We start from the raw sequence: 24461 nt of genomic DNA on the forward strand, positions 1-24461 counted from the left end.
TGTATCTCATGTTAAGCGCCACTTGCCAACATCTTGGACAGAATAGCATAGTTCTTATTGCTGCTTTCGTTTGAGATTCTTAGTTTGTGTTTATCACTACCACTGGAGAACCGAGTCACCGATGACTGAAATTTTTTGATAAATAAAAACAATTTAGAACTGTTTCCTGCTTGGAAACACCTGAAAAATGTAATGCCAGTTATCTCAATAATACAAGGGACCGTGGGCAACACGGAGAGCAATATGCCCTCTGGTGGACATTGGCAACAAATGCTGCAGTTCTCAGTGTGACAAAGGAATGCATTAAAGGAACCGAAGTACTGGAGTATGTTAAAGGTTTCTTTTGAGAAGGAGTAGTACGTACGAAGGCAGCAAATAAGTGGTTAAAAAAGCCCGATAGTGACGTGTGAAAGGGTGTGTACTTTTCTGTGTATTAAAATAACTGAAATAAGGACTTACCATCTACTAACATACCTTTTTTGCTGGTTTGCATGCTTTGGTTGTAAACACAAAGGCGGAATGTTTTTTTCTTACTCTTTATTTTAGGATCCTAATATAGTAAAGTTTGAACTTGGATTTGGATATTGCTAGATTTCTAAGTCTTGAGAAACCACTACCCTTTATCTAACATGAATTGATGAATAGTGTATGTCTTAAAACTACCCAACATGTTTAGTATTGAAGCTTGCAGCTTGTGTTTGAATTACAAATCTCTTACCAAATTGTGGAGAATTATTTTATTTCACTGAACTGTACTTACATTTTAAAAAATATGTATTCTATTTCCAGTTGGAATTTGTCTACTTTTCAACTTCTAATAATTAGGTCTTGAAATGCTTTTAATATCTTATGAAATATTTGTTCTTCTTTAAAGAGTACTTTCTAAAATGTTACTTTAAATTTTCAGGTCACTAATGAAGGAGGAATGAAGAGTGCTTCTTTAAAGGATTTGTGTCCTGAGGACAAGAGACGCATTGCAAATTTAATTAAAGAACTTGCCAGGTAAGAATAAGCATCACCTGAAAATGCATTATGTTTAAGGAGAGTCATTCCTCTAATTAACGTCAAGCAATGTAGAACTCCATTATGGAAATGAATATTTGCATAAGGTAATTTTTCTTTTTGGAGTAAGTATGAACAGTGGAGCATCCTGATCGGCTTTTCCTTGCTTCCTGACACAAAATCTCCTAAACAGATCAGAACAAGAGCCAAAGTTTTGTGACCTGCCGTAGTTCATCCATATAAACCTAGTCACAGGGCTGGGGTTTTGTTTGCTGCTTGTATCATGTGCTTTAAATAAACACATGTCTTTTGGAAATGACAAACTTTGTAGTGCTTATTTGTCAGGAGTAAGCTTTTATATGGAATGCCTTGTTAAAGGTGGATAGGTGATCTTGTGGCTGAAACATGTTAATCAGTATTTGTCTGTGTTTGCACATGTAGATCAATAAAGAGACGAGTGTAATTTTAACTTATCTAGCCAAAATTTCTTTTGCTTTGAGTAATTTCTTCAAGTTCTCCCTGTTCTTTGAAAGGAGAGGCAAGTATCTCAGCTTTAGCAAAAGGTTTTTTCTAAGTTTCATTCCAGTGCTAGTTGCATTCACGAAGATAAATGATGTGAAAAATAGGTTGAATTTGAGTGAAGAGGTTTTTCTCCTGTTCTGTGTCCCTAACACTTCAGAATCTCTGAAAATCTGCTTCTTGCACAGTGGCTATAAAACTGAGAAGGAGCACATGGGACTTTGGCAGACTTTCGCACAGCATCAGAGGGGAAAGTCTTGTGAGGTGATCTCAGGTGCTTTGGGCTAAAAGTTAGTGTCCATACTAAGAATTTATAAAGGCAAAGTTTTTCTAGAACAAAGTGCAGGTTCTCAGGTATTAATGAAGTGCTTTTTGCCATAGATTTCATATGTCTGTGCAATAATTGGCAAGCATTACTGTCCTTTTTATATAGGAAAATTTGGGCAGTGATATTAAGCTACTTGCTCAAGGTCATGCAATAAGTCTCTGGTGCAGCTAGGAGTATTTTCTTTCTGATTATCCTCATCCAGTGGACCATTTTGCCTGCTAATAATTTGTACCAATATAGGATTTCTTGCTATACAGTATTTTAGTAATTTCTGAAGTTCTTCATGCTTGCAACTCTATTTTATCCTACCTCATGTTAGAAAATGTCTAGTTAAGGCTGTCATAAAGAGTAGATTGCTGGGAAGCCTGGTTACAAATTGTCAGATGTTGGAGCTATTCGGACACTGTTGCCACTGTTGATTATATAGAGGTATATTCTAATATTAAAAAAAGCCTTTTATTACATTGTTCCTCATAATACACTGCTCCCTAGTGAATAGTAGTACACTAACTCATTCGAGCATGGGATTCTTCTTAAATCTCAGATGCTGTGATTTTTCCCTGAGGACAGTTTGATATTTCTGCCTGACATTTCTTCGAAGAAAAATAGAAGGTGCAGCAACATTAATTTTGAAAAGTAAAATTAGTGGAACACTATTATTTTATACTTAGTTCTCTTTTATTTTTAAACCTAATCATATTTTTATTGGATGTAATTAAAAGTCCTTTGCAGAGTAATAGGGAAGTTGAACTTTAATTCCGCTCACCTCGTCACTTTTTTAAAACTCTCCATAATTTTCATCCCTAGTTGTGCAATGATGAAGGGTTTTTTACATGCAGTAGAACATTCTTTGCTATTTCAGAGAAGAAAAAGAACCATCAGAGTCCTGAAAGTTTTCCAGGAAGACTGTCCTGCAGTAAATACTTGGAATAATAAAGATCTCACTTGACCAGAGCTATACTTCACTGTTCCTTATTTCCCTACTATTTATGAATTAAAATGATGGTAGTTGGGGCTAATTCCTGCACGTTTATTGCAGGATGGTGGACAGAAATAGTTTGGTTAATAACTGTCTGCATGAAGGCAGTTGTAAAGTGGTAAAATTCTGTCTGTGTGGAAACTGGTAGCAAAGTATGTTTAACTCCTGGGGCTTGAATTTCAACGAGTCTTGCTTGAGCAGTTCAGGATATTGGCCTTTTCCGTGACTTCTGCGACTGCTGAAGGAGAGCTAACCTACTTTTCTTTCTCTTCCTATTTTTTCTTCTCTTCCTCCAACTCTCATTCCCAATGCACTTTTGAACATTGGAAAGGTGTGTGCCTATGTATTAGCTAAGATGTTGCAGTGTCAGACTTTGTCTTGGTGTGAGTAAATTCTAATGCTGTCTATATTATTTTCCTCTCCTTTGAAAAAAAAATCAATTTCTGGGCTGTAATGCGCTGCTGCTGGGGATTCCAGTGGCTGACATCATGATAGCTGATAGGGACTTTATGAAATGGAATTTTGAGGCAGGGTTGAAAGAAGGGACTCAGCTGTATCCTTTCTAATCCTCCTTTCTAGGCTAAATAATCTTAGTTTTTGCTTTGTGCTGCCACTTGTAAATAACCATTATTTTGCCTTTCTTTGAACGTATCCAGTCTGTCTTCCCCCTTAAGGTGACAAGAGAGGCAAACTGGATCCAAAGTTCAAAAGACTCAAATGTTGTAAATTTGAACTTTTTTAAATTGTGTCAGCAGGTTCTTTCCAAATTTGGTTTTGTAGAGGAATTTCTGAGTAGAATGAGTCATGCCCATGAATGTCAAAGTGCTTTGTGAGTAAATGGGAAATTCTCAAGTGTGATCAACCAGTATTTCAAAAACAACCTGCAATGGCACCTTTGTGTTTTCAGCAAGGTGCTGCTGGCGTGGTGGTGAAAGTGGCAGGCGCAGTAAGCGCAAATTTTAGCTCTCCTTAGAAGCAGAGTCCTTTTAAGAGGCAAAAAAGACTTTCTCTGAGCTTTTATTACTGCAGGCTACTCCTGAAGCAGTCATCAGCTTATGTAATGAAATGAGCAGTGACATGGTGAAGGCACTGAAAGATTCCTACCCTTCTACTCTGCGCCAATGTCAGGACACATTAGCCTCTTCCAGGAGCGAGCACTGCAAGGTCCTCTGGGACCCAGCCAGTTGGCTGTTGAGCATGAAGGACTTGCTAGACACCCTTTGGAGAATGGTTAAAAAGTATTCTGGAGTGAAATATTTTCAGTGATATGCAGATTTTGAGAGCTCTCTGTCTTGGCATTTGGCTGAATGGAGAGGGTCATAACTTTCTTTGCAGAGAGAGTGACTCTGTGTGTGCTTGCAAGCATTCAATTCACCTCACTCCTTACTGATATACAGCCATAGTACTGTGACTTTCTGGCCTCTACTATGACATGTACATCATAAATACTTCTTCCCTGACTGCAGAGTTCACATACGCCTGTACAGCTCACATATGCGGTTTGCTTTGGAACGAACAAGAGGCGTTGACTAAGTGACGTGGAATGGTTCATGAAAGTTTAATTTTTGCTTTTATTGATGAGAATTGGTATCTAACTACTTTGTATTCTTTTTTCAGATAAGTTAAACAGAGAGAAAGCTGGCTCCCTGTTGTCTTTGCAAACAAATCTTCAAAATTTAGGTAGAAAGGTATCATAATGCCCTTATCCACCCAAAGGAGGGAGTGATAGCCTTTTTCAAATGAGATGCAAGATACTTCTTGCTATCAAATTAGTGTCTTTCTGGCAAATACCACTGTCATGCCCAGAATGACTTGTACCCAGCAGCTAGTAAAACAGCCTTCAGACAGCCCTTTGTCCCGATTGAGAAAATGCTTCCTGCTTCCCAAGACCTTGGATTCCTAAACCTTTTGTAGGGTGCTGGCAGTCTAGGATGCTAGTCTTTTCTACTGGCATTGCTTTTTGGAGGCTTTCTTTTCTCATATGAAGATGAACTTGACCAACTAAAATTGAGAATTTTCCAACAAAAGGTGAATATGGGAATCAAAACAGAAGGTTAATTTGATTACAGAGCTGGACAGCTTTACAAAGGAGGAGAGTGAAACTGTTGTAGAGTGTTATGTGCTGTTTAGGATCTTTGAAGGACAACTTGCCTGTGAAAGCCGGTATTACAAATCTGCAGTGTTTGGCCTTTTGGATTGCCTTCTCTCCTGGGTTACACTACCTCATATTTAACCAAATTGTTAACCTGGCTTTAACTTCAGTGTCAAGCTCTTTTCTTATTTTTTTTTTTTTCCTGTGTGCTACTTTCGGAGCAATATTGTGCTGCAGTTCTCTTAATTGGTCAGGCAGTGAGACTGCAAATGAGATATCTCTAAGCTTGTCTGGAAATTACTTCTTGTTGATAGGTAAAGCATGCCTAGGATTATTGTATCACCAATCACACTTACCTTCTGTGGTTAAAAAGTCATTTGTAGCTATAAATTCATGCTGTGAGATGTAGTTTTGTATTTTGCAAGTTGCATATCATAAAATTTATCCATTGTGCAGCAATTTCAATTATGTTTTGAGATTGTTGGGGTTTTTTTGTTTTTTTGTTTTTTTAATTTATACATACTGCCCATAATACTTGAGTAAAATGTATCAGATTTGTGAAGTGTCCTCAGTCAAAAGATGCTGCCATTCTCTCTTCTGCCGTGTTGGTATTAAAAGTCACTTTGTTGCTCAGTTCTTCTTGTTTCATCTTCTTGGAGTGCATCTTTCACTTGAAATACTTGATTTCATTCCATGATTTCTGTGTGTGCTGGGCTCTTCATGATGCCCTTATCTTGGTTCTTGCTCCATTTTTCCTCCCCCTGTGGCCTTGCCTGTCCCAGATGCCATTCTTTGCTTGGAATTTAAAACCTGTGGTTTTCAGGAACTGTCACTGAGATATTTTCATCTTTGCTAGCTAGTTGGCAGACTAATATCAGGTGAGTGTTCCCTAAAAGATAAATGTTCTCAATGAGTAAGGACTGATCAGTGAAGTTTCCAGTGTCTGTCTCTTCTTTTTGCTTATTTTGTCTTCTGTCTTGCTCAGCCACAATTCTTAATGTATTCAGATTTCTCTTGGTAAAAACTCAATTTTTTCTAACATTTTTTTAAAAATAGAAAACACTATTTTTAATTTGCCTTTTCAGCTCTTCTTTTCTTTTGTAAAGATCTGTAAGTGCCTTCAGTCAGGAAGAGTTCTTTTGAGTTTTGTCCCTAGTGTCGTGTTGATGTGAGTATTATCCTGGCTCTTTCTTGTTCATGCCAGTTTTTCATTAGACAAATAAAACTTTAAGTGGTGTTGACCTGTGCAGTGCTTCAAAAATTCCACCTGGAGAGCATCAATCCTGCTTACGCAGTGGAATCAATCAGTGTCATCAGCAAACTTGTTGATCAATTCCTTCTTCAGACAGTCAGAACTACTAGTATCAGCAATGGACTTGGGAGTGCAGCGTAATAATTGGAACTGGTGAATTAGGAATTAATTTGAACACTAAGGCTGATGTCCTAGGAGGGTTTTTTGTCAATATATCTGCATTATGAATTTTTCTTTTCCTACAGAGACTCCTGTAAAATAAAATTAAATTCTTTATTTAGATGCAGCTAGGATTACATAAGCTTTGATGTTTTGAATTTAAAACAAATCTTGAACAAAGATGATGTATATCCTGACACAAGGTGGGTGAATGTAAATTGCATGCAAGAAAATGTTTCAGACACTTAACAGCAGGAATAGTTCTACTGATTTATCATCTTTGCTTTCAGCTGTCAGACCCCTATTTCGTCCTGGAAACAATGGTAACGGAGCTGGACACCAGCGTGTTGCCCAACAGAAGCAGTTGTGCCCTTTGTAGTTGCAGTGCCTTCATTCTTTCACCGTTCTTTTCTGGCCACGAGCAGATGAAAAGTGGGTGAAAATCCTTTTGAGGAGCATTATGAGCCTTCTAATATTTCTGTTTGGCATCAATGAAGTCCTTCCTAGTTCTGCTAAAAATCATCTGTTCTTTACTGCCAGAAGGCAAAGAAATAAATATGTTAAAAAAAAATCTCACTGAGCTATATATAGGATGTGACATAAATACAGCATAATCTGATGACGTTCTTGTATTCCTTTTCTCTAACTTCCTTTTGCCACCTCCTGTGAGTAACAGTTTTCTATCTGTCGCCTGCCCTTTATGGGCTGTCTCCTGCTTTGTGATACGTAAACACATACCACCACGTTCCTTCTGAGATCACTTACTGTTCTCAGTCATACACTGCATAAGATATGTGGCACAATATATTCATATGTCTGGGAGTATGACAGATTGCTGTGATCTGTGTTAAATACAAACAGCACGTGAATGTGATGCAGACTGATACAAGCAGCAAATCACAGAATATAGAGATGGGTAAAACCTGCTAGATTTAGTCTAATTTCTCTAGTCCTCTGTTCTACCTGACCTTACCTGACCTTACCTGACCTTACCTGACCTTACCTTACCTTATTTTCTTATACTGTTGTGTCATTTAAAAATTCTTAGGTGCCAGCATGGCCCAGTGTTTCAGTTGTCCTGAAACTTTTTCTAATGCAGCATCACTCTAGCAGCTAGTAAGCAAGCTTCCTTCCTTATTATAGTGCCCTGGAGATGATACTTGGCCTCTCTTTTCCTTCTGATCTTTTTTTTTACTCCCCTGTTCTCGTTTCCTGCCTGTCTTTCATCTACATGGTCATTGCTGTCTTCATTGTCTTTTTGTAACTGACTGTTTTTATTCTCTGTTCTCTATCTTTTCTTTTTACTCTAAGAAACAGGAAGAATTCTTGCATCTTTCCCTGTTTATGTGAAAGGAGGGTCATATAATCTGTAGTCAGTTATCTGATTGCACTAGATTCAGAGAAAACAAACTGGTGGGGTTAGATGCGAAAGCCTGGGTCTGCAGCCTGTGGCATATGCACCATAGTAATAACTGCTTCGGTAGCAAGGATGTATGGTTGATAGGTTTCAAAAATTTGTTGCCTGCTTAACTAAGGAGTATGTAGGTGTTGAGATGGATCCAGAGTTAATACGGCTGTCCCTTTTCATAGTTTATTTTCTGATGTGTGCACACCCCTTTTTGACAGCCTTTGAATGGAGGCAAAGGGGCCTAGGAGTGAGTTGATGAACACTGCAGGGGACAGGACTGTAAATGAGACCATGGGCATGTGAATAGCGGAATGTTTTTATGCTAAATCCATGTCTTTTTTGTGTAATTTAGAAGCTTTCCAATTAATAGTTTGTTCCAACCACTCTGATTTACAGAATTTGATTATATGCTATATGTTATTTTTCTCCCTCCAGGTTTGTAGAGAAAAGGTGTGAGTTTCAGTATTATTAATTTCCAACTTGATGCAGTCTGCTCAAACTGCTGTGGGAAGGGCTGTAGGTTGATCTTAAAGTTGGGGAATATTGCCTGTCTGTAGTTCACCCTAGGGGGGAGACCCAATTGTGGTATTTATGGTTTTTCCACTGGAATATCAAAACAAAATTTGCCCTCTTAAGGCAAACAACATGATGTCAAATGGATGGCTCAGTCCCTGAATGGAGTTCTCTGTTAATAATGTCAGTGAGTCTGATGGGACGAGTGGAAGGCTTAGTCTAATGCCTATATATAAATTCTATATTTTTTCCCCACTTTCCTCTTCCTATAGGATTGTTCCACTTAAAGGAAGATAAAATTGAAGTTTTCTGAAAGTTGTACTGCTTTGGTCTCCTGTCACCTGTGTTGTGGTAGCTGTTTCATCATCATAAAAGGCTGAACTTTAAGAGCCTTCAGCAACAGAAATTGCCTAAGTGCAGAGCAATAATATTTATTAGTCTAAGCTCATTACTTAATATTTTTGTAGAGCTTTTATAGAACCATGATTTCTAAGCCATGTTTTTTAGTATAGTTACAGGATCATCTGTGCATAATGGTCTTCTTGCCTACGTGATACCAGAATAATTATTTTTACAGCCTGCTCTTGAGGTGCAGAATAAATGAACATTGTAAACCTTTCTCACATTGTCATCTTTTAATCTTGATCCAATTATTTACACTGAGCAGCAAGATACAGGGTGCCATGGTCCAGACAGAAAGGAAAATTTACTCCTGTGGCTTGATATTTTAAAATCCCCAGAAGAGGACGAAGTATTTTGTTTGGAGAAAACTAACAAGAAAAATGATTCCTTTCCTGGACTTATATTTGACCAGTAAATGTGAAAGAAGGATTAGTTTATAGATCAAGAAACAGAAAAGTTTTTCAATTTCCTTCCTGTCTCAGCAGCTAAGCTCTCCCATTTGAGTTGTCGGTCTACATGCCCTAGGCTTATAAGGATCCTGGTGCATCTTCATTATGGCTGCAGGGAATCAGACTGCACAAATCTAATTGTGGGTTGAGGTCCTTACTTAGTTGTTCCATGCTGCCCATTAATGTGCATGTACTCTAGTGAGGCCAGTGTCTTTGAAAAAATAATGTATTGCATAGTCACATGCATCTTCCAGTGTAATATAATAAACATTATGAGGAACTAACCTGTTTAAGGGTGTAGAGGGTGATACCCATTTACCTGTAAAGCAGAGAAGTTGCAAGTTAGGCATTGTGGTTACGGGCATATATTTTATTTCTCTCATTCTTTTCAGGGTCAGCGAAGAAAAGGAGGTGACAGAAGAACGGCTGAAAGCTGAACAAGAGTCATTTGAAAAGAAGATCAGACAGCTAGAGGAACAGAATGAACTTATCATCAAGGAAAGGGAAGATATCCTTTAAAAATATGTGCAGGGGCTCACTGTCTGAAATAAAAAGTGAACTACAGAGAAATAATTGTTCTAATTTATGGCAGAGAATAAATCTGCATGTGCTGCCATTCAAAAAACAATCAGAGAGATGACTTGTCAGCATGTGACACTGGTTCATTTGAGCTTAAAACTGCCATCCAGCTGTTCCTGTGATGTTGTTTTGCTATGAAATAGTTATTTGTCAACTAAAAATGACAATAAGGAATTTGTGCGTTAAAATATGGTTATAGATTTATTTTTTTTTACTTAATCCTGTTAGGTTGTTGTAATTGAGGTCTAAAACTTGCATGGTATTTCAGTGCTCCATGTTTGTTCAGAATAAGACAACTTACACTGAAGGCATTTAAACTGTATGTATGTATTAGGAGGTTTAGCTAGTTCAGACTTTTTTTGGTGTAGCTTTTGTTTGTTTGCTTGTTTTTTTTATATAAAGTTAGCTGATTCTCTTTTCTTGCGGGCTGTAACTTCCATTTTTGTTAAGCTGCATATGCTTAGTTCCAATCCTGGAATATCACATGCAAAGTCAATGTTGCAGGAATTAAATTTTTCCTTCAGTGTGGTGTGGCAGACCTTTACAAAATTCTCTTGTTCATTTCTCTTCCAAATCTTTGATATTGATGCTTTCTTGTTTAATTCTTCAGAAGGCTAACGGTTGACTATAGTGGGATATGGAAGCAACAGTGCTGCAACTACATCAAAAGCAAATAGTATGTGATTCATCAGGAGCTGTATTTCAAGTAGGGAGAATATTAATGCTGTTTCAAAAAGCACTGATAAAACCTAGCGTGCAATACTGTCTGCAGTCCTGAGTTATCCCTTGTTGAAGTAAAAAGCGAAATTAATGACAGAAGTTGTGGAGAAGGGCTACTTAAGATGATAGGGGGCCTGGAGAACCTATTTTCTGAGAAGGGACTAAAGTGTGTGTGTGTGTGTATAGTGACTGGCCATATAGAAGTAGGTCGAGATAGTGGTGAGGTGAATAGGGGGAGAGACGATGCAATGCTGAGACAAAAAGGGACTCTTCAAGCTATAGGCCAGCGTTGGAACAGAAATAAAGGGAGATAAACAGTCCACAAACTTTAACATGAAGTTAGAGGACGGTTCTTGAAAATTAGAGCAGTCATATTTTACAGTTTAGTGCACTGGAAGGCTTAACAAAAAAGAAGCTTTTTTATGATGGAGCTTGGTTGGCTTATGAAAGGAATTCAGTGATATGTTGTCTCTGTCAGCAGGGGATTGCCCTTGATGACCCAGGTCTCTTGTAGCACAGGGGCACTTGCATTGTTAGAAGGAATTTGGTCTGTGTGTACTAAATAATATACACATCAACAAGGTTAGCTGAGCATGGAACAGTTCCTGGAAAATACTAAATTTGATGTATTTAGGAGCCATCAGATGTGACTACAACTCTTTTACATTAATTTCACTGAAGCCAGTATTTTGTTGTATATTATGTCTTGGGTATTCAATCAGCTCATGAATGTGGGTGGGATGTATGTTCCTGATTAATATTTTTTAATTTATGCACATAAAGCTTTCACTAATACATCTGAGGTTTATTTGGCTACTGGGAGGTAGGCATGCTTGCTTGGTTTTTGTTTTGTTTTGTTTTTTTCCTTTACTAGAAATAGATTGCACAAGCGTGAATACTTTTTCAGAAGTCTGGTAGACATGGCAGAAGGTTAATGCATGCAATTTTACACTTCATAAAACTCTGTAAAATCTAGAAGTATAAAACAAGGTTATAATTTAAAACAATATAACTTTAACCACTGCAATACTTGCCTATCATACATGAATGATTCAGGATACTCAACATATCTCTGACCAGTTAATTTTTAATGTTAAAACTTGTTGCAGAGACAAGAAATGGTAGAAATGACTTGCCAAAGTTCAATACAGATCCTGGATATTTTCAAGTGCAGCAGCTTGAAATTCTTCAAGTTTTTCTGAAATGTAGAGAGTTCACTTGCAAATAAGATATCAGGGGTATAATGCCATCACAAAAAAACCTTAAAGTGTGATAAAATCAATTTTACTTACCTTTTTTTTTCTTCTCTCCCAAAGCTAATTTATTCTTTACAAAATTATTTTATCTAGCCCAGTATTTAAAATTACCCTACACTAATAAATCAGTGCTTCTGATATAAGTGCAGTTATTCAGTGAAGTGTCATTTCAACTTCGTAAGGGTTTAATTTGAATAGCATGGGGAGCGTATTTTTTTCAGTGTTTTGTTGTTTGCTTTTTTTTCTTACCAAGGCTCTTGCAACAAAGATATATTTTGTGTGCTTGAAACCCCTACTTTAAAGCAGATTTTTGTCATTTTGTTGTGGTTGATTTTTTTTTTTTAAGAAGCTATGTGGACCCATGCATTTAAATTCATTACTGATGAATGTGGGGTGAGGGTCGTATGATCTCACTGCAAAACTCTTGAGTAATTTACCAGTATTGAAAAAATAGTATCTGTCTGCAGCCTGAGGTTACATTTGCTTTGGAATTGCTCAGTGATCTCTGGGTAGGGAACAGCTACTAAAATTTTGTGCAAATTTAAAAGTCAATCCTGTCCTTCCATTGCAGTTGAAACTTTGAAATTTGAGTAGTTCTTACTAGGGTATACACTTAATGGAGGACAACCCTGATGAGCATGCTATGAACCATAAATAATCCAGCCTGTTGTCAGGATTGCCAAATACTTATTATCACAAAATTAAGGAAAATTGGGGATTCCAAGTTGTTGTCTGGTCTACTCCTTTTCCCTAAAGCAGTATCACTAGACCTGTCATAATTTGGTCAAAAGTAGATATTTTGGCTTAGTTTTTTCACAGGGTGTTCCCACTTGAAACTGACTTCTTTCAAAAAAACCTTGGTCTTAAGTGTTTCAACTAGTTCCAAAACCAGAAGTGGATCAAACCTTATAAACTCTTGTAGCCTTTTTTCTAAAAAGTTCTAGTGCTGCTATTCTTTGGAGATATGATGCTTATTGGTGTAAGGTGTGTGTGCTGTGATGACGTCTTTTGCTGTTCTTACTAAAATCTGCCTAACTGGGCCAAACTGGAAAAATCCAGTAACAGGTGCTTCCATTCTTTTGATCCTTCCACAGTGAAAGCATCTTAAAGCTATGAGGATGAGAATCTTCTGAACAGGACGATAAAGCAGGAGGTAGAGGGGAAAACATAAGTAGAGGCTGTACTGGGGAAGTGAGAACTAGAAATTGGCTGGAAGGAAAGAGTTGGAAAAGGAGGTTGGGCTGGGCGTGGCTGATGTGAAAGAAACAAAGCCTGTGACTGAGTTGAAAAGTATTTGGGATAAGCAGTTAGGGTTAAGGAAGAGCCAGGATGGAGGCAGGTGGCCTAGGATCAGTCAGATGGTTATGAGACCACCTGATGAAAGCAGGGATGTGTCTGTTCAGTGCATTCTGGCACACTCCAAACTTTGAAACAGAATATGGGACTAAGCTCATGTGAGAAGGCTCACCATGTGTAACCTATCTCCATGTCTTCCTCAGCATCCGTTCTTAGTATTTGTCTTGTTATTGTATCATGATGGATACATACCAGGTGACTGAACTGTGCTTCTGGTGGCAGTCTGAATTCTGGCATTGTCTTTGGGGTGTTTGACTTGCAACTTCAGTGTTCTTATTTTTTTGTTTCATTTGCATTTTTGGAATAAGGGATGAACAGTGTGTACCACATTACACTCTTAGGCTACTTGTGTTGCCCCTTCTTCCACATCTGCCAGGAGCTGGTAAGAGAAAAGCTTCTGACTTTTGTGGTTTGTTTTGTTTTGCTGGGATCTTTTCAGGCACCTATTATTAATTTAGGTTCCAAATATGATTTAATTTAAGAAACAGGAAAATACCTTTGTCAGATGCCCCAGTACTGTCATGATAGATGTCTTAGGAAAAAAAATTATAATAATGAGATTATTAAGAAACAAATACTACTGTTATTTCAAAGCCCAAAGAAATCAAGTTATGGTCTTTAGATTTGGTTTTTTATCACTATTAAGGATTTTTTAATCTAAATTTGATGGTGTTGCATAAATGAAGAAACAAAAACAGCCTTAACATTTCTGTGAAGATTTGTTGATTGGGGAAGAGGAAACTTCTCAAAAAAAAAAAAAAGGTTATTGCATTCTAAGCTATGCTGAAATGATCATTTTGCAGACAAAGAATAGGGGAGTAAAGGGAAGAAGAGATTCTGTTTATTTCAGACTTACTGTTTTCTTTTTGTAAATTGAAACTCAACAGCCCTACTAAACTGCTGTTTTGGTTTATATTTAGAATGTACCTGGATTACTTACGCTTTTTGTTGGAATTATTTTCTGACTGAACATGATCTGTTGATTTGAAGACCCAGCCAAGTTCCTACAACAAATCCCATATGACTTACTTGACTAGTCTTAAAAATGATCACAAACTCTGTTTACATATGTTCTTAATATTGTAACTTAGGACTACTTAATTAGTTGATTTTGCATGCAGTTAACATGAATATTAATTTAACCAAAACAGTTCATTTGCTGATACTGTTAGTGAGACATAGATTATTAATTTGCTGGAAGAATAATGGGCTTCTTATAAGCATTATCTAGAGTGTTTAATAAAATGCTTTTAGTTTTGCCTTAGTACTGTTCATTACATGAGTCTTGCATATACTCATAAATTAGTGCTATTTACATATTTTCTCCTTCTTCTATCTTTCTGTGTTAACGTAGAATTAATACTATTTTTCAGAAGAAAAATAGTTGCTGACTTAATGCCAAAGAACAAAATGATAGAAAAGCAGGTATCAGAGTACAGAATTTACTTGTTTGTTCTGTCATAGTTTTCTCTGTAATGTTGACTATGCTTTTCTGAAAATGGGGAGAGAAATAGGCACTTCTTCTATTTCCTTTACTTTTTTAATCTAACCCACCAAGTTGTCATCACAGGTGAAGAAACAAACCCAAAGATATTGTATAGAAAGCCTTTGTCAATCTACTTTGTTGAATGTGTGGTCCTCGTGTCCTGCTTAACAGATATATGTGTGTGTACCTCTCCAGGGCTGCCGTTTGCTAAAGGACAGTTAGTCTGAACTCACAATGACACACAGTGTCGTAGAGAAATGGGGTATGGAAATTAACAGTATAGTTAAGCATGTACATGTGAAAGTTGGGTCCCTGACTTGTTGTCCCACCCCAATAACAAAAGGCAAGGAGGAAACTTATATAGATAGAAAAATTTGCTGTTTGCAGGCAATTCGTGCCTAGTGCTTTTGAAAGTCAGGCTGTTTATTTAAAACTCAGTAACAGTTTCAGAGTTTAACTTTGGCTAAGACTAAGGGTGATTTTTGCTGTTGTTATAGATTCTGTAGTACAGTTCCTGATAGTAGAGTTTCTGACAAGTTACGAATTGAGGGTTGGGAATAACCATCATTGCTTTTCTTTTATTTCTCAACTTGGCTTCCTCAGCTTATTGTTTTAAATTTTTCTCTTCCTATTTTTCATACGTGAATGCATACTATATATATTTTTGCGCATCATAATTTGTTTGAAGGCATGTGAGGAGAATGAAAAATAAGTATTTTGCTCCTTTCTTCCATTTTATGCAACTGCTTCACTCTTTGAAGGTGTTTCCCTTACTGTTATTATAGGTCTCCTACTAGTAAATGTTCCTAAGCAACCATTATGGTCTGTTGAATAAAAGCTGAACTTATTAAAAAGTCCCTGAATATTTATATGCTATTCTGTAACGGCGGTATTGGCTAAATAATGTATGTATTTAAGAACTTCTTAAATGTAGACGAATCAGTCAAGGACTATTGGGTAAATAAGATATTTTGAATTTTTCATGAACTTTTAAACTAAAACAAGATGAAACATATTGTAATGTTGAGTGTTCAAATGGATCAATGACTGGAGATTTATTTAAAGCTCAGGTTTCTATGTTTAATCCTAGCTAGTACCTTAGAGCACAAGCTAGCCACGTTGTCCATGTTATGAAATTATCCAGAATCAACAGGCAGCATCTAAACAGTCAACAGCAGCCTCTTCAGAATATGAGCTAGATAGGCTTTTTGCCCTAAGACTTCCCTCTCATTGGTGCAGAACTGTGTGAGATGGTGCAGTCAATACAGAAGTATATCTGCTAGATAAGAGAAGGAGAGTTGCTTTTGTAATTTACTGTAAAGTGTGGAATGACATTGTTGTGTGTGTGCCTGACTGAAGAGGAGAAGACTTTCCCACCCAGCAGCTCTGGCATAGAATTTTGGAGGCCCACTGAGGTGAGGATTGAGGGCTAGTAGCATTCTTGCATCTCTTCTGTTTCATGACATTTTCATACTATGGGGATCTGTTCCTTGTACTAGAGACTTGATGTTTCTGAGCTGCAGTCCTACTGGCTAAAGACTTCTGCTCTGCCAGGTTGTTGATAGCCACTGGTAGGTATATGCTTCACAGACAACCTGTCTTTTAGCTCTGGAAGATGAATGGTATCTTAAGTACAGACATGATATTATCTATACTAACTATCCGGTGTGGGTCTCAGCCCGTCTGAATTTAATGGGAGAGACCTGTCATTAGAAATGCAGCTTCAGCCATAGCAATCTCGTACATCAACATCAGTTACCATAATGAAAAACCCTGAAGTAGGTCAGGTAAAAGTTATTTCTCTGTAGAATTCAGACTGGTGAGAAGAGCTGTGTCTCAGGTGCAAGGCAGATCTTTCTTTTCCCATGCACTTAAACTGACCAGGCTACTTACCTGCTTGAATTTGGCCCCTGCTTTTGTGGCTATTGCTGAAACATTTGGCGTTAGGCATGTGAGCTTTCAAAGTGATTTTTTTTTTTTTGAGTTAAATTTTCCTTTATGATATTTGGCTCATTTGGAAACAAAGACAGAGATCTCTTAAAAGGAGGCACAAATGGGAAAATGAGATCATTAATTGTTGAAGCTGGTACTGTAACAAATTGACTAGAAATGTGGATTCAGAGAAATTGATGTACTTTATCCTTCCAAACTAAATGAATTCTCCATCTGCTTCAACTTCTCAACTATAATGAGGACGTTGGGCTGACTCTGCTATTGGTTTCTGTGTCTTCCTGAACTATTTTGGAAAGTTTAAACATTTCTTGCATGATTAAATACACTTTCAATAAATCAATCTCATAATAATTGTTGTTCAGGAGAGTTCATTATTCAGTTTAGTCTTTAAATTACTGTTCTTCTTTAAAGGATTCTTCTGACGTAATGGCTTCTGCTAAATCCATTTGCCATGCTCTGGCTTGTAATTACTTTAGATTTGAAGAATAAAATGAATGGCTTTATTATTAATCAGTAGCAAATTTGTCTTACTGTTTTTAACCTTAGAGTGGCCTTCGCTCATGAAATAGTTCTAATGGTCTAGATAGCAAAATACTTCATACCTCTCTTTCAACAGAGATTTAGAGAAAGCAATCAGATATCGTGTTTTTTCTTCCACCGCCTCCCCATCAAACATTTGTCACAGTGTCTGCCATCACGTTTGTGTTTGCTGCTGTATGCTGTCAGCTGCAGGCCCTCTGAAAGGCTAGTTTTGTTACCTGCTTTTAGATTGTAAATTTTTCAGGCTGGAGTAGCCTTTAATTTTTCCCTTATGCTGTGGAGAGTACATTGCACTTAAACATAGAGTAATTTAACATTGGTTATTATACTGGACATTGGCTTATATGGTCTTTGTCACTGTTCATTCGTGATGAAAACTTAAACTATTTCTTTCCTCCTTTCTATTGTTACAGGGTTTCATAGTCCTTATTGATGATGCTTTTGTAGTCAGACAAGTTGCAAGTCTGTGCTGTGACTTTTAGTAGCAGAATGCCATCTTGGACTTGAGTTTTACAGCAGCTGAGGCTGGATAGATAACTCCTATGTGAATCTTCTCCGTCTGGCATCAGTTCTTTGTCCATAGTCTCTTGAAAGGCAGTTTAAACCCATCCTCAATTTTAAACTGCCAGTCGATGCAAACAAATGTAAAAGTATTTTCAGCCTTGATAAACTTCTTAGGATCTAGTGGATGTTACGTTAATATCTCATTTTCAGAGACTGCTTAGAAAATGAAAGTAAGTTAGTTGTGGGGTTACAGACATTCAATAAATCTCAGCTTTTAATTTCTGTAGGGATTTACTGCTATAACAGCACTGTATTGGTTTTGTTTCCTCTATCAGTTGTGATGTTTAACCACGGCTAAGAATTTTTTGAGTAATCCTGACGAATTGGAGAAAACATCCAAAGAGGAATGAATAGCATCCTTGAAGTCTTAATTCCATTGCTCTCTAGGAGGTCATTAAAAGTGTGTTAAACTGGATAGAATTTATCCAGATACAAGAACTTCATAGAAGACTTCCATTTGTACCTTTTATCGTTAATTCTATTTGCATTATACCTCGTTGCTCTAGTTTAAAGAATTGAGTTTTTCATTTCACATCTACATTTTCCAGTTCACACACTAGTGTGTATATGTTTATTTAAATGCATTTTTAATTGTGAAAATGGCAAGTTTTTACTGATGGCAGTGCGGTCACTTTCATTGCATATATGTCAAGAGTTTTACGTAAAGTTTAGCCCCTTCTTGGGACAAAAAATACCCCAGGGTTATAGCACAGGGAATACAGTTGTAGTAATAAAGATTATGTTGCTGATAAGTTCCCCTCAAGGCCCCATGATGGTAATACCCCTATATTTTGTCTTTAAAGAAAACTGCTGAGAGGCAATAATTTTTTTTGTATGTGTCCCATTTTCATTAATGCATGGTAATTGATGGAGTTGCAGTGACTTGTAACAGTAATGAGTTCTAAACATAAGAATGCACTCCTTTCTAATAAGTGAGCACTGCTGGGGTTTAAAAGCGTACTAAATCAGTTGCTTTAGTATGAATTTATTAGTTTTTTTCAGCATTAGCTTTAATAGTAGTTATTTACATAAGCGTACATCCCATTAACCGCCATCAGGGCTGGAAAACATGCTGAACTGTTCATATTTTCATATAATTATTGAACATAATGGTTTCATTTGCATTTCTAAACAGTGATGTTTCTGTCAGGCTTGGAAATAGTGTCTTTACGCAGTCCCTATTTCACATCCACTTATTTGACATCGTTAAATTTTATGCTAATGTGCTTCCCTAGAATATCATCAGTAGGACAGATGCTTGTGCTTTAATATACAAATCAGAGATGCTTTTCCCTCCTCCCTCCCCTGAATTGCAAAAGAAATAAAAAAGCATATCTGCACTTTTTAGATACAGTTTGTTTCATTCTAAAGAATCTGTAAGAAATGAAACTTAAGCTTTCACCCCTACTAGTCACTTCCAACTGTTGTAACAGATACGTTCTTTATGAAGGGTGGGAGACTATACATGAAGAAGGGTCTTCTGAAATTCAAGGTAATGATGTGTTAAAATAAAGACTGTAACCTTGAGGCATGGAGCCTTACATAGCAAGTTGCCTGTCTAAGCAGTGGTCCATGGACTGGCGTTCCTGGTAGCAGACCATCGTTGTGGAGAAGGTTCAGGGAGGGAGCAGCTTCAGCTACTAGACTTGGTGCTTGTCAGCAGAAGTGCATTTGGAATTGTACATTGTCAGGTTTTTAGTTTTACATTTAAAATAGATTTGTTTAGTTTTGTAATCTTGCAGACAGGCAGAAGTATATGAGGCCTCACTAAGTGGGAATGGTGTTGGTTGTATGATCAGTGTTGCTTTTGATACTTGTACTGAAGTTAACAGTGGAAGCAGAGCATCAAAACTGAAGAGATAATGGCCAGTAATTGCAGTTCTGAGTGTGGAAATAATTGAATAAAAATAAATAAAATCACCACCACCACCAAAACCACACTGCTTTTCTTCCATTTTAAAATGAAATTAATATGTCACTTCTTGTTCTGTATGAACTTTATCTTAGGGTGACTTGCTTACAGTTGTAAGTAAAGTGCCAAAGGTAGAGCAGATGAGTGCAACCTCCAGTATGCAGTTGCAATCACAGGAAAAATGATATATCAAGATGTATAGTATGTAACTTATGAGCCAGACATGACCCATGTGAATGAACATGGAAACCCAGTGAATCTCCGGGTCAGTTCTATGCTTTTACTGACTTACCTTATATGGCATTGGGCAACTCTGCTGTCTTCTCTCCTGCTTGCCTATTTAAAATTTGGGGTACTGCTTGCTGGTCTTTATGTGACATGAAAGGCTAAATGCATGCATATTGCTTAGCTATGGCATTTCACAGACACCCTCAGCCTTGAGCAATGCAAACATTGTATATCTGTGAAAATCTTAAATAAAACCAAAAATGTTAGGGTCAAGCAAACAACTGAGAGAAGTGTCACACAGATTTGTCATTTTCATTGTGTTTTCTATATAAAAATAAATGTTAAAAAATGCCTGCCTTCTTAGGCTTGTCATAGAAGAAGGTTTGAAGGAGGAACCCAAATGGAAAAGAGTACTTGGGCTGAAATGAAGAGGCATATTTTATGCATAAAGGGCCACATGAGCAAACTGGAGATATACTCTGATGGGTTCTGGGCTTATGGCGTCTTTAATTATAGATGATTAACAATTTGCTAGTTGCTTTGCAGGCAAGTAGAGAGACAAAAATCCCTGCTGGGAAATGCTTGCAGTCTAAGACCTCATTCTGGTGGTGTGTGTAGAACTATATTTTAAGTCACAAGAAGTAGCAATATTAAAACAACAAAATTTTGCTTTCATTATCTCAGAGAGAACCATTGGCTTTTTGAAGTATTTCTATTACAGTTTGGAGCTTGCAATAGTGCATGCAACCACTTTATAGGAAACAATTTGGAGCAAGGTGCTTCTTGGTAAACCTTTTACTTAGGATTAAAAATAGGATGCACCAAAGTGGGGTAGCAATTTCAGCTGCAAAGTACTGGGAAATTTAAAGGGAGCACCTCTGGCATGCAGAGCAGACTGTTGTACTGCAGATATTCAGAGCTGACCTCTTGTCAACTTCTCGTTTGAATCCTGAAAAGAAGGCTCTATGTAATTGGCAAGTATCCTTATTTTAATATGCAGCCATAAAAAGGTAAAGTATGATGATTTTTAACATCAGAAGATTAACATTTTACCTTTAAATAAAATATGATTAACTGGTACAGAATTGAAAGTAATAGAACTGAAATATTCAAACTTGTGACTCTGTGGTGTCAGATTATGCATCAAGTGTGACAGTTTAAGTACTGAAGTGATTTAAAAATGATCCAGCTGAAGGATGAATATCCCAAGTATTGAGAATAAAATGGAATAAAACAATCATGGCTATCAAAACTTTCTCAAACCCTTCTCGCTGAAGGAACCAGGAAACCAAAGAGTAGCGTTGTTTACAGTCATCGCTCCTGCCTGGTGCCAGTGCAGGTGCAGCGAGGGAATAGTCAGCATGGTGTGATGGCATCCTAAACTATGATTTTAAGCCTACCAGATGATGATTATGTTTAAATTTAATTGCCAGGCCAAGACTATTGCTTCTGGATTCATCTACCTCCAGCAAGGTTCAAATATGATTGATCTAGCTATGTGTTTTTTCTTTCAGCAGTTTGCAGTCAGCCAGGCTTCTTAGTATCCCAGTACAGTTTCATTTCTGGCCAGTCTAGCACATGTTTTGATAAATAAAACCACGTATTTGCCATCTGAAGTACTTGGTGTCACTGTTTGGAAATCTGAAAATGCCATTTTGAAGGTCTGTCATTTGACTTCTGCATATTTTAAGTCCTTGTTAGTAAAAATGAATTTTTTTCCCCACCTAGTAGTTCTGTAAACTCAGCTTGGAATTTGACAGTGAAGTGGCACCTTGCTGTCTGCTGAAGTCCTGTAAATGAAGTTTTTGAGTGCAATTTTGGCATTAAGTGATCCTCTTGTAGATGTTGTTTTCAGCAGGTTTGTGCACATTAAGCTAGGACACCTTGAAATTTTTTATGAAGCATCAAGAGGAGGAGTAGAATATGTCTCAGGTTTCAAAATACAAAAATAAAAGAAGTGGTAAATAAAATGTATTGTGGTCACAGTAATTGTCAGATCTAATTTTGTTTACATCCAGTGAATAGGATACTGAAATAAGAGGGTGCAGCTTTCATGTAGTTTCTTTGGAGAGTAGAACTTCAGTAATTATATAAAAATGTGAGCAAAGCACTTAAAACAGCCTTCATAGTACGTGAACTCTTCCAGTTACACTGCTCAGATGCTTGTGTGGATTTCTTTATCTTTCATTATCTTCAGGGAGAACTTTCTGGTTGCTATAAATATCGTTATTGACATTGATGAAAGATCCTTAGATGCTTTTAAAGATGTTACTCATCATCTCTTAACAGTGCAGAATAAGACTCAAGTGAGCACTGCTCTTGATGTTCAGCTGTCATTTCAGGTAACGGGACAAGTCCTGTGAGGCCTTACTGTGTGTTTCAATGCAGATAACCATATTTAACCTGCCAATGCTCTTTGCTTTAACCTGCCAATAAATCTACTGAATATGTCCTGTGAATAGAATGAAATTAAAAATTAGAAATGCATTTCTAATTATCTGCAGAGAGAAGTTATGGGAGCAAGTAATATAAGCTTACCTTCAGGACAGTTTGACTGTGGAAAACTGCATAGTACTGTCTCTTGTAGTGTGAGACTAGATTTGGTTACCCTGAAAAGCCTCTTAGTTTCCTCAGAAAACCATCTTGGTACACTGCCTTAGGTACATCTGCTGCAATGTCTGGGGATCTCTGCATCACCCGTGAATCCTAGTTGATTTCAAAAACTGTTTATATTGAACTTGTCTCATGTTGGCAAGGTTCATGTTGTATATTACACTCCTCCTTCTGGAAACAGCCACAGGACAGTCCAAAGACTTTAACAACAATGTAATTGTATTTTTCTGACTGAACAGTGAATACATTGGAGATTCTCCTTGCTCATCTGCAGGGGACAGATGACCATCAGAAACCTTCTGGCGCTCTTGAACAATTCTCATAACGTATTTCTGTTCATAAAGCTGTAAATATCTGCTTTGCTTCACTTGTTACATCTCTCCACTGTGCCATTTTTGTGAAGGATCAGTGTTTTAAAAGATCCTCTAATGTTTTTTCAACATCTTTTGCTTTCCATGCTAGCTACAATAACAGCTAGGTTAAACGTGCTTGTTCTTGTGCCAGTGTTTTGCTTAAATAGCTCTTCCTTCTATTTAATGTTTAGGGAGAAGGGATTAGAGCAATAGACATTCCTCATCTCAAAGGGAGAAGAGAGGACAAGGTGAGAGAAGTTTCTCTTTCACTTGGATGCATGTTGCATGAATATTGGGAACTGCTTGACTTCAGGATTAGAACATGCTAGAAATCTTGGTGAAATGGCACAAAGTGGAGAAGAATTGTATGACTGAAAGGTCAGGGAGCTTAGCAAAGTCAGAACAGTAATGTATACTAATTGGGATTTGTTTTTTCTTGCATATGGCAGTTGTCTCAAAGTTTATCTTTGCAAAGCTGCATAGCAAAACTTCTGGTTGGTGTTATGGAAAGTCCCCAAAGGTCAAACTTAAATGCATGTATATGCTATGATTAAAGGCTGGTTAAAAATAGATAAAGTATGGGTAGCTCTTGCATTGCAGGAGCTTTGCTTTGTAGTTCACAGTTTTGACATAAAATTATTGTGGGCATGCTGAATCAGTGGTATTTTGTCTCCAGTAAATCTTTTGGCCTCAAGAGCAACCCAGAATGTGTTTGTGAGCTGTAATAAAGGGTGGTTCATTGTCTTCTCTTTTTATAATACTGCATTGCTTAAGGTGTTGTACTTTTTTTTTTCTTTCTTTCAATGTCAAGAATTTTAATAGGACTTGTGAAATATGGAGACTTATGGAAGATTAGTAAATCTGCCAGAAGTTTATAAGACACACAAAGAATATATGAGATTATACATAAAGTTAAACTCTTCTTCAGTATTTGGATGTGCTTTCTAGATGATGTGAAAGTTCATTCCCTAGGAAAGACAGTATGGCAGGCACATTCTCTGAACTTTCCTGGAAAACAATTAGTCTAACTGTCTTTGAAGTGTGTTGCCTAATGTGGGTCTGTAGTTCAATGCTAGATGTTTGCTTGAAAGGGTTGTGTTGTGTATTCGCTATAGGTTGGTTCAGTAAGGCAAATGTGTAAATCACCATATTTGTGTCATTTGTATTTTGCATATCTTGGGATTTAACATCTAGTTTATTAAAGTCGGCTGTTTGTCATTGGAGTGAATAAGGTTTTTAGTCAGGAGAAGTATGGGTGTAGGAGGGGGCAGGAAGTTTCAAGAGACTTTTTTGAAGCCACAGTTTCTTTGGGCAACTGCATGGATGAGGATAAGCAGTCCTCTCCTTTGGGGACTGCAGATATGCTGTAATATCACATGAAGATAACTAGAGGTGACCTCTTGGAGTTTCTACTCCAGACATCCTGTCAACATCATGCCTCTGGATGTGTATCTTTGGGACTTCCTCATATCTCTGCTAAGTAATAAAGATAAGCCATGACCCATCTACCATCTCTGCAGTCTAAGCCGTGCTGAACTCATTGTAGAGATGCATTGGATCCCGATTTGCTCGTTCCTCCCCTTTGCTTCGGTACTCTTTGCCTTGCCCACCTTCATCCCAGCCATGTCTGTGACGCAGCGCTATGGATGGGCCCGCGGTTGATGTGTTCAGAGAATGCCTTTTGTGTCTGTAGAGATATCCAGAAAGTAGTGCAGTAAGCTGTCACAACGCAAATCATGAGTGCAGCACATGGATTTATTCTTCCCTAGTGAGAAGGCTCACCTATAAATCAAGGTGA

The 24461-nt window shown here is 37.4% G+C and overlaps 1 protein-coding gene across 2 annotated transcripts in view; it reads left to right on the top strand.

Moving 5' to 3' along the window:
* Positions 1-24461, top strand: part of KIAA1328 (KIAA1328 ortholog) — a 175102-nt gene that overhangs the window by 11498 nt on the left and 139143 nt on the right. For both annotated transcript variants that reach the window (XM_074855072.1, XM_074855073.1), the window contains exons 4-5: positions 908-1002; positions 9496-9611. In XM_074855072.1, the coding sequence (XP_074711173.1) occupies positions 908-1002; positions 9496-9611 (211 nt within the window). The remainder of the gene's footprint in view (positions 1-907; positions 1003-9495; positions 9612-24461) is intronic.

Source organism: Strix uralensis, chromosome Z (genome assembly GCF_047716275.1).
Source record: "Strix uralensis isolate ZFMK-TIS-50842 chromosome Z, bStrUra1, whole genome shotgun sequence".
Lineage (NCBI taxonomy): Eukaryota > Metazoa > Chordata > Aves > Strigiformes > Strigidae > Strix > Strix uralensis.